The 11,281-nt window shown below is 43.9% G+C and overlaps 1 protein-coding gene across 1 annotated transcript; it reads right to left on the bottom strand.

Annotated features, from left to right (window-relative positions):
* Positions 1–5,569: 5,569 nt before the first annotated feature.
* LOC112237399 (lumican) lies at positions 5,570–9,518 on the bottom strand. Its single transcript, XM_024405994.2, has 3 exons — positions 9,259–9,518; positions 7,450–8,330; positions 5,570–7,172 (listed from the first exon to the last, which is right to left on the bottom strand). Exons 2-3 carry the CDS (start codon positions 8,321–8,323, stop codon positions 7,018–7,020), a joined length of 1,029 nt encoding a protein of 342 aa, XP_024261762.2. The 5' UTR covers positions 8,324–8,330; positions 9,259–9,518; the 3' UTR covers positions 5,570–7,017.
* Between the last annotated feature and the right edge of the window lie 1,763 nt (positions 9,519–11,281).

Below are 11,281 nucleotides of genomic sequence, written 5' to 3'. Positions count from 1 at the left end.
AATTGTTGCCATGGAAAAAATATGGTGATACTGGTATTGTCCCGGCCCAAGCTGGAACGTCGGCCTGCACCCCATCATCATCGCCATAGCAATGCACATGACCTCTTCATAGGTTATGTTTATTATAGTGACAGTCCAGGACTGAGTGGAGCTCAGGAAATTGTTCAGGCACCTTGATAACCAAGAATGTAAGGCTACTGAGTACTAACACTCACAGGCACTTAGTGACACAAACAGAGCAACATTCACACACACAAAGAACATTGACAGGGTTAACACTGCAGCACTCTACCTCTCTCTCTCTACTGTCCCTTCATCCCTTCAGGCCCTCTGTTTATGTATTCCATTCTCTCTCTCTCTCTCTCTCTCTCTCTCTCTCTCTCTCTCTCTCTCTCTCTCTCTTTCTCTCTCTTTCTCTCTCTTTCTCTGTTTGTGTGTGATAAACAGGTCAGGCCCAGGGCGGAAAGGAGCAGAGCGGGGACATCTGGATCCTGCTCTCTGTGGAGAGAGAGGGGAGAACGAAACGGGGAGATGGAGAATTGAGGGGGCGAGAGAATAGGGGATATGGGAAAGAGAGTAGAAAGAATTGAGGGGGTGAGAGAATAGAGGATATGGGAAAGAGAGTAGAGAGAATTGAGGGGGTGAGAGAATAGAGGATATGGGAAAGAGAGTAGAAAGAATTGAGGGGGTGAGAGAATAGAGGATATGGGAAAGAGAGTAGAGAGAATTGAGGGGGTGAGAGAATAGAGGATATGGGAAAGAGAGTAGAGAGAATTGAGGGGGTGAGAGAATAGAGGATATGGGAAAGAGAGTAGAAAGAATTGAGGGGGTGACAGAATAGAGGATATGGGAAAGAGAGTAGAGAGAATTGAGGGGGTGAGAGAATAGAGGATATGGGAAAGAGAGTAGAGAGAATTGAGGGGGTGAGAGAATAGAGGATATGGGAAAGAGAGTAGAGAGAATTGAGGGGGCGAGAGAATAGAGGATATGGGAAAGAGAGTAGAGAGAATTGAGGGGGTGAGAGAATAGAGGATATGGGAAAGAGAGTAGAGAGAATTGAGGGGTGAGAGAATAGAGGATATGGGAAAGAGAGTAGGGAGAATTGAGGGGGCGAGAGAATAGAGGATATGGGAAAGAGAGTAGGGAGAATGAAACGGGAGATGGAGAATTGAGGTGTCGAGAGAATAGAGGATATGGGAAAGAGAGTAAGGAGAATGAAACGGGGAGATGGAGAATTGAGGGGGCGAGAGAATAGGGGATATGGGAAAGAGAGTAGGGAGAAAACTTGCCCCCAAAGTTTTCTGAGCAAAAATTATTTTCATTGTTGGATATAAGAATATAAAAACACCAGGAAATCAGTGATTTTAATTTAGGAAATCTCTTCCCAAGTATTCTCATGCATAGTACAGAGACACACGGATTGTATACAAATGTAAGCAATATTTTAAATTATTTCGTTTTAGTCAAATATTATATCTGTTTGGGCTTCTTGAAATCAATTTGCAGTCTACAAATGATTTGTAATTATATTCCAGCCACTCGACCATCAAGAAAAAAATCGTCCCATGGCTGAATCTAGTTGATGATCACAGGAATTGACTATTCAGACAGAGAAAATAGAGAAAGGAGGGAGGGAGAGAGGGGAGACAAAAACATTTAACAGAGGAAAGAAAGCGCATAGTGAGAACAGCTGGAGAAGGTGCCTAGGATGGGCCTTTGAGCCGAAGTCCTGGCCAGGCAGCTGATTAAACTTTCATGAAACATTTCCAAATGCAGGGAAGAGGAAGTGCGGGCCATGACTTTATGAAGGGCTTTATTGTCTAGACACGGCAGCAAGAGCTCCAAGCTATTCTCTGGCGGAAATGGCGAGGAGGAAGAGGAGGAAATGATATTGGATTTGGAATCAGTAAGAATGGTTGTGCAAAAACACAATAAGACGTGAGCAATATTGTAAAGACTAATATGATACATGTCATCTAGGTAATTTAGGGTTTTTATAAATCCTGCCGCTCATGCTTCAATTGGTACAAATTTCCATAGGACGTCATTTGAGGTAGGTCTCTTGTTTAGGTCAAAGAATATCCAGGAATATTCTAGAGTGACTAGACATATAGAAGCACCGGCAGAAAAGCACTCAGCCTAGAGTGAAAGAAAACCACTGTGTCAAATATAATATAGCCCTCTCAACGATATTATTTGTGCATGAGGAGCAATTGCAAGGTGTGATGGACTATAACAGCGGGATCTTATTACAAGTAACAGGCTGGAAAAATTGAACGTCTGGCAACCTGTTCAGTGATACTCGCAAAAGACGTTTAGCTAATTAGCTGACCTGGAGCCTGTAGAAAGTGACTGCTCTAATTAGGCATGCACGAGTTAGCTGACACCACAGATCCCATCCCAAATACGATTTTACATAGGCAGCATGCTAACAGTTCACTCCTACTACACATTAAAACAGAAATGTCTTCCGTGTAAAACTACACAAGAAAACCAACAGATGCATATTTCCACATGAGGGAGTAAATGTTTTAAAGTATCCCTCCCGCAACACTGGCACTTTCGTAATTTCTCAGCCTCGGCGTTTGAACTGGAAGAATTGCTTCACTAAATTAGTCCAACGTTCCTCACTCTGGACGGTGTATTTGTCTGTGGACTGTCTGCGCCAGGAATTTGCCATGTCTGGTCTTTGAAAAAGATGAGGAGGAGTGTATGGGATTACAGCTTGGTACAATGTGAGAAACGCATTAGTCCACTGGTTCTGCTCATCCATCAGCTCTTCCCTGAAATCCCCTCTCCTTATCCCAAATGGACTCCCCCAGTCCCACCCACCCTGGACACTTCAGAGAGGTTGTCAACATCTGCAAAACCATCTGCAAAAACAACCAGTGCCTACGTGTAGACCTGTTTGGAAATTGTAGGCACCGAATTACGTGTTTATGTCATTATTTTTTATTTTTTATTTTACCCCGTTTTCTCCTCAATTTCGTGGTATCCAATTGTTTAGTAGCTACTATCTTGTCTCATCGCTACAACTCCCGTACGGCCTCGGGAGAGACGAAGGTTGAAAGTCATGCGTCCTCCGATACACAACCCAACCAATCCGCACTGCTTCTTAACACAGCTCGCATCCAACCCGGTAGCCAGCCGCACCAATGTGTCGGAGGAAACACTGTGCACCTGGCAACCTTGGTTAGCGCGCACTTCTGGTTGGACAGCTGGTTGGACAGCTGGTTGTTCATCATTCTGATGGAAAATCACCACTGGGCCATTATGATCCCGTGTTGGAGGTGGTGCACACTGCACAAATGACTCTCAAAGCACAAAATGGCCGCCAAACATCACCCAAGTGGCTGCTTGACCTGTTTGGCGTTACTTACTGTTTATTATTGGAACACCAAAAACCTGTTTACCACACATCATTACATCAAGGCTAACCGTGTGGATAGTTACAGCTACCTCAACTGAGCATTTCAGCTCTGGTTCCCAGTCAAACCCTGCAACCCCTGCAGCCCTCCAGGACCATAGGATCTACATACCTACATGCCTGCACTGGCACTACATCCACCCTCCCACCCATCCACCAAACCCACCCACCCACCCACCCATCCAAGGAGAATATGGAATAGATCAGAATGTTCCACTTGATATTCATGTACAGAGACACAGCATGACACTGGGAGAAGACCCATTTCCTGCAGGAAGAGAGTTGCCAACCATTGTGGTGCAGGGCCAAACACAACACATTAACCCCTAAAACACAACCCACTCAGGAAAACTTAAAGTAAGAAGCAACATACATGTGTCAGTGTAGGGCCTGGGAGGTAAGAGACTAGAAAAATCTCTTTCTTCTTGTGTCAGTGTTGGGCCTGGGGAGTAAGAGACTAGAGAAATCTCTTTCTTCTTGTGTCAGTGTTTGGGCCTGGGGAGTAAGAGACTAGAGAAATCTCTTTCTTCTTGTGTCAGTGTTGGGCCTGGGGAGTAAGAGACTAGAGAAATCTCTTTCTTCTTGTGTCAGTGTTGGGCCTGGGGAGTAAGAGACTAGAGAAATCTCTTTCTTCTTGTGTCAGTGTTGGGCCTGGGGAGTAAGAGACTAGAGAAATCTCTTTCTTCTTGTGTCAGTGTTGGGCCTGGGGAGTAAGAGACTAGATAGATCTCTTTCTTCTTGTGTCAGTGTTGGGCCTGGGGGTAAGAGACTAGAGAAATCTCTTTCTTCTTGTGTCAATGTTGGGCCTGGGGAGTAAGAGACTAGATAGATCTCTTTCTTCTTGTGTCAGTGTTGGGCCAGGGGAGTAAGAGACTAGAGAAATCTCTTTCCTCTTGTGTCAGTGTTGGGCCTGGGGAGTAAGAGACTAGAGAAATCTCTTTCTTCTTGTGTCAGTGTTGGGCCTGGGGAGTAAGAGACTAGAGAAATCTCTTTCTTCTTGTGTCAGTGTTGGGCCTGGGGAGTAAGAGACTAGATAGATCTCTTTCTTCTTGTGTCAGTGTTGGGCCTGGGGAGTAAGAGACTAGATAGATCTCTTTCTTCTTGTGTCAGTGTTGGGCCTGGGGAGTAAGAGACTAGATAGATCTCTTTCTTCTTGTGTCAGTGTTGGGCCTGGGGAGTAAGAGACTAGATAGATCTCTTTCTTCTTGTGTCAGTGTTGGGCCTGGGGAGTAAGAGACTAGATAGATCTCTTTCTTCTTGTGTCAGTGTTGGGCCTGGGGAGTAAGAGACTAGATAGATCTCTTTCTTCTTGTGTCAGTGTTGGGCCTGGGGAGTAAGAGACTAGAGAAATCTCTTTCTTCTTGTGTCAGTGTTGGGCCTGGGGAGTAAGAGACTAGAGAAATCTCTTTCTTCTTGTGTCAGTGTTGGGCCTGGGGAGTAAGAGACTAGATAGATCTCTTTCTTCTTGTGTCAGTGTTGGGCCTGGGGGTAAGAGACTAGAGAAATCTCTTTCTTCTTGTGTCAGTGTTGGGCCTGGGGAGTAAGAGACTAGAGAAATCTCTTTCTTCTTGTGTCAGTGTTGGGCCTGGGGAGTAAGAGACTAGATAGATCTCTTTCTTCTTGTGTCAGTGTTGGGCCTGGGGGTAAGAGACTAGAGAAATCTCTTTCTTCTTGTGTCAGTGTTGGGCCTGGGGAGTAAGAGACTAGATAGATCTCTTTCTTCTTGTGTCAGTGTTGGGCCAGGGGAGTAAGAGACTAGACAGATCTCTTTCTTCTTGTGTCAGTGTTGGGCCTGGGGAGTAAGAGACTAGATAGATCTCTTTCTTCTTGTGTCAGTGTTGGGCCAGGGGAGTAAGAGACTAGACAGATCTCTTTCTTCTTGTGTCAGTGTTGGGTCTGGGGAGTAAGAGACTAGATAGATCTCTTTCTTCTTGTGTCAGTGTTGGGCCTGGGGGTAAGAGACTAGACAGATCTCTTTCTACTTGTGTCACGTGTTTTGTGTATGTTGTCATACTGCAGACACATTTACTGTCTGTTTCCTCAGGAAACAGTATATGGTAAATGTAGTCATTTAAAAAAAATCTTCTGCTGAATTTACGACTGAGTATTATAGGTTTAAAACAAACATTTACCACACATGAGTATTGGAAATGTAGTTTATTCAAATGTATGTTATGTCCTTACAGTAAATTCACCAGCGATTACTGAGTCAAAAGCCATAATGAAAATAAATCTGGATATACTCTGCCCAAATAGCACATGACATTCCACCAACGTTGCCACTCCAGAGCAAGATAAAGTTAGCGTCACAACAAATTGTTGTTATTCTGATAAAGCTATACGGGCAAAAGCACACATTAAACATGGCAAACAAGGTAACCATGAATGGATAAAAACGTAAAATGCTAGCTTTTATTATCATACAGAGTTACCATGAGATGCATGCAAGCAATGCAAATGTTGTATAAATGTCGGCATAACAACGGTGATCTGCAATGAACGGGCGATTGACTCTTATTTAACTGCATAATAACTCATTAAAAAAACAGTAAATTACTTCAGCAGAGCTATTCAGTGTTGAGCCTTTTAATCTTGTCAATAAGGATGGTTAATAACTTTCCCCCCAACATTCATACAGAAAGGTGGGTAATATGCCAAAGCTTTTGACATGTGACATATGAGTTTTAATTTGGTTCCAAAAGTGTTCCACTGTTCAATATTTCCCCAGTAGACATTATACCAGAGTACACAACACAGCTCTCTTAGATACTTTTATTCCTTACCTGCAGGTCTTTTGCACAGCAATATAATTCTGGGAGTGTACTGACTAAATACAAGAAACCTTTAAAAAACATCATGACAAAGATACAAAAGAGGAATGGGCAATGCATTTATTTGCAAGAGAGATTTATTCCCATATTCCTCAATGTACTTGTCTGAAAACAACATGTGCCACTACTTTTGGAATGTTTGAAGTGTGTGAGCTGCTTTTTCATTAAAAGCACTTCATTCAGGAATCACTATGTTCCTATATTGTCTCTTTTGCACAAGAACAGGCACCTGTTGTTTGAAACAAGTACAGACAAGTACAGTTCAAGTGCTTTTTACGATGCACCATTACATTATATTGTGGCCGATTGTTTGATTTGCCGCAAATTTGGGTAAAACTATTAGTACAGGGCCAGCCATTTGCTACGGCCAAAATACCCTATGGTTGTCATGAGAATACCATGATGCACTGCAAAATAAAGGTCTCTCCGGGGTTTCTAACCTTAGTTGGTTTGTTATTTCATAGTCTGTGTTTACAGAAAGGACTACCGATGAGTTGACAGAGGTGACCTCGATTTTGCCGGTAGGGGGAGGATACATATTTAGGGTTGTTGCAAACACTGTTGCTCGGGTTCATTATCCACACTAGCATTCCACTTAGAATAAAGAAACATATTGGGCATATACTCTGAGTAGTATGCTATTGTAGATATTGGAATATAGCCACATTGTGTCTATTGGGGTTTGAAGGATTAGTTTAGGGTAGGTCGTGGTGCCGGGGGAGGGTCACAGAGGGAGTCTGGCGGATGAGGGGAGGATCCTTAGTCGAAGATGATGTCAGAGGCTTGGCGCAGGCAGTTGGAGGAGTCATGGGGTAGGTCGGCATGTGTGATGTTGTTCCCATCCAGACGCAGGTGCTTCAGTCTGGAGTAGTTCAGAGGGCCAGAGAACTTGCAAATGTTCTCCAGGTTGAACTCTGGAAGGGTGGGAAGGGGTTTGGTGAACTGACTCATACATGATTCAACATTTCCTACTGTATGTACACATCCTACACCGATTGCCTGACACTTGCTGGAGGTAGACTTGAGGATGGATATGACTGAATTAGATGTATTTGTAATTGCAATGTCAAAATAGAGAAAGAGAACGGAAAGAGAATGTTGAAAGAGAGAAAAGAGAATAGAGAAAAGAGAGAGAAGAGAAAGAGAGAAGAGAAAAGAGAATGAAAAAAAGAGGAAACACAAATCACTCACTGTTGATTTCGTTGACCTGCAGGTAGAGATGCTCCAGCTGTTCGTTGATCTCAGGGATGGACTGCAGCTTGTTGTAGGACAGATCCAGCTCGATCAGGCTCGTCACATTGAACACGCCCGCCGGAATCCCTGCATCCGTCATCTGATTGTAGGCCAACCTCAGGTACGCCAGCTTGGGCAGCTCTTTGAGGTCCCCGGCGGCGATGCTGCTGATGCCATTGTGATCGCCATAGAAGGTCTCCAGCGAACTGGGCATGCCTGAGGGCAGCTTCTTCAGCTTGTTGTTGGTCAAGTCTATGGCCACCAGCTTGTTGAGGCCCTTGAAGACCCCATTAAGAGCTTTAGAGGTCAACTCGTTGTTCTGGAGGTGGACTGAGGTCAGGTTCTGCATGCCGGCCAGACTCCCTGCGGGGAACTTGGACAGCTGGTTGTTCATCATCTTCAGCTCGTCCAAAGACATGGAGGGAGGGATCACAGCTTCCGTCAGTTTGTTGAAGCTGAACAAGATCTTATGAAGTCCGGTCAGCTTGTCGATGGTTCCCTTGGCCACTTTCTCATTGGTGATCTGGTTATGGTCCAGGACCAGCCAACGGAGTTCAGCCGTGACGTTGTCGAAGACCCCAGCCTTGATCTCCTCGATCAGGTTGTTCTGCAGGTACAGGTACTTGATGCCTGAGGGCACAATGGGCACAAACTTAAGTTTGCGGGAGTCACAGTACATGGCAGTGGGGAAGTTGATGGGGCACTCGCATTCCTGGGCACAGTTGGCGCTGGACGGGCCGTACTGGGAGGCCGGCTGGTAGTCGTAGTCATCGTACTGACCCACGGTCAGGCTGACCAGCACGGCAAAGATGGGGACACGGAGGGGAAACATAACTGTTCTGGGGAGAAGAAAACAGACAGAGGGAGAAAGGGAGACAAAGAAAAAAAACGTAAAGTGAAACAGGGAGAAAGTCAGCAAAAGTTTGTCTACCACATCTTGAACATTTCATACATAGTCTTACCGACTATTATCCTGAGTGGTACTTTGATTTTAAAATCTACAGAGAACAAACTCTATTTGAACAGTTAAATACATGATATTTCGATTGCATGATAGACGACATAAACTGGTAAAGAATGGACTTGTTACAGATTCCAAGTTAGAAACATTCATCTCAGGCCACTAGGGTTCCCAGAGAGAAAAAAACATCTATTGAAAAAGCTCAATTGACAAACTATTCATGACTCACCCTAAAGCAGCAATCTGGTAATACCAGTGAACTGCAAATCTCTTTTAAAAAAAAGAGGCAGATCCCTACTGTAAATACTCAGAACTATCTATGAACCAACAATACCGTTTTTCAGTGAACACACACTTTATAATGTCAACAAATAAAGGCAATAAATATCATCACAACATATTGACACTTTTAAGAGGATTTAACTCAATGTGTTGATTTAAAGTGTGACATGTCATCACATGATAATACCGTACTGCAAATGCAAACACATTAATGCCTTTGACTAACAATACTGTGCATCAATACAGTGTATTCATTTTATAAATGCATTCATGCCATGGTGCAATATAAGAACAACACATTGTCCAACGCAACATGAAAAGCATCAGATAACGTCGAAGTACAAAAATCTCTCCACTCCTTTCTCTTGTCAAGTGACAACTAGTTAACCCTGTATCACACACAATCCTCCCCCAGAGTTTAGCTGGGACTGGGATAGCTATCAATCCCAGCATGGAAAGACCAAATACCTAGGGACAACCGAGCAGGAACCCTTCAGGAAATGACAAGAGTCCATTCCTCTTACCTTTCTCTCCTCTTTCTCTCTCTCTCCCTCTGCGTGTGGGATAGAAGGTCAGCAGGTAAGAAGACTGTGGTTGCTCAAAAGCCAGATGTCTCTGGAGAGAGGGAGGAGAACGAGGGAGAAAGGGAGAGGGAGGGGGAGATAAAGAGAGTGAGAGAAAGAGAGAGCGAGGGAAAGGGGTGGGAAAGCTTCTGCTTCTTCAGATGACTGTGGTCCCGGATTGACAGAAGGCAGCTGCCCAAACTGAAGTCACACTCTAGTATACAAAGACGATGGCATCGACATGAGTTTTTAAGGCATGGAATCTGAGAATTATGGGCTCTGCCTAACCAGTCACAGGTGCACCAGTGCAGTCTGAGATACGAGGTTCGCCTCGTCTGTGAATGAGGATGCGAAGCCTCACAAAGGACACATGGCATCATATATATCTGTCATTTTTCCTCCCTTTCCACCAAACAACCACCTCCCTTTCTTCCTTTCCCCTACTAACAAAAAAGCGAAGTGGATACATGTTAAAACAAAAGGTTCCTGGAATGGTAAAGAAGGTGTGTGGAGAAACTCTGTCTGCAGCCAGAGCCAGCTGCCAATTGTTATGCTGCAGCATGAAACCTTAAATAGGGTCTCGGAAAAAGTGACGAGGTCTTAGTGGACCAGAAATGGATTATAAAACAGCCTATTCTGAATCCCAAATGGACCCCTAGCCCCTAACCTAACGTAGCAGGTGTAAGAAGACTCCTGAGTCCCCACATCCATATTTCAGGGGAAACGGAAGTTAGGTTGAAAATACCGTAATCCTGAAAACCATAAACATCCGCTTTCTTCCGAGCCTGTGGAGAGTGCCTAGCCCCTAAACCCTAACCTCATCTGCCTCTTCATGGTAAACACATGGTACCATAATAGAGGAAAGTAAGGTGAGGCAGACGTGAGTCCAATTAATTCCATATGTCCCCAGCAGAGGAGGCTGGTGGGAGAAGGTATGGGAGGACGGGCTCATTGAACCCATTTCAAACACATCAAACATATGGAAACCACATGTTTGACTCTGTTCAATTCATTCCATTCCAGCCATTACGATGAGCCCGTCCTCCTATAGCTCCTCCCGCCAACCTCCTCTGATCCCCACTGTAAATCACTCAAGTGCCGTCAGACCCCCTCCTTCTCCTCCTCCCTCCATTTATCTTCACACACTTCAAAGTGCTCTTCATCTCCTTGCATATCCAACTATCCGTCTGCAGACTGCACTGCATCTACAGTACACGTTTCAAGACAATGGCTCTTCTAGAAGATTTTGTTGAAATTGCTGAAGAAGACTGAAATTATAGTGGTTTCCCAATTTCACCTTTCTTTGTTTATGTTCAACTCTTGCGTCACTGCAGGGCTGTCGTCTGGATTCAATTGGTCACAGTCCCATGTGTGTCTCCACACACGTCTTTCAGTCACCACTAGTTACAACAGCCACAAAATCTTAAACCCCACCCATTTCTAAAGAATATCTTCTTAAAATGTGATTTTAAACCTAACCTTAACCACACTGATAACCCTATGCCTAACCCTAACCTTAAATTAAGACCAAATAAGTACTTTTTGTTTTCAAATATTTTTACGATATAGCCAATTTTGACTTTGTGGCTGTGGTTACTAGTGGAAACCATAGCTGTGTTTGAATACCCATACTAACATACCGTATACTACATACTTCATGAGTATATACTACACACTATACACTATTAGTTCATTTTGGTATACTATAAACGAAAAGTATGCTTTCATTTGAGCGTACTAGCTCTTCGACCTGTCTACAAGAAGTTGACGCTGTTGCTATGCAACCTCTTGTTAGCTAGTTAGCATAACAAATGACTAGTTAGACATTTTACAACTTCGGGTGTGTTCTTAAATTCAATGTGGAGTGTCAGAGTGCGCTTGTAAATTCAGAGCGTTGTCAGGTTGTCCGTTTGTAAATTCAGAGAGCGTTTCGCGACATTTACTTTGACACCAGCCATTTTCAATGGGTGTTTTGCCAATGTTT

The sequence above is a fragment of the Oncorhynchus tshawytscha genome, unplaced genomic scaffold (genome assembly GCF_018296145.1).
Source record: "Oncorhynchus tshawytscha isolate Ot180627B unplaced genomic scaffold, Otsh_v2.0 Un_contig_135_pilon_pilon, whole genome shotgun sequence".
NCBI classification, from domain to species: Eukaryota; Metazoa; Chordata; class Actinopteri; order Salmoniformes; family Salmonidae; genus Oncorhynchus; species Oncorhynchus tshawytscha.
The sequence above is the reverse complement of the archived record's forward strand: the minus strand, read 5'-3'. Positions and strand labels throughout refer to the sequence as shown.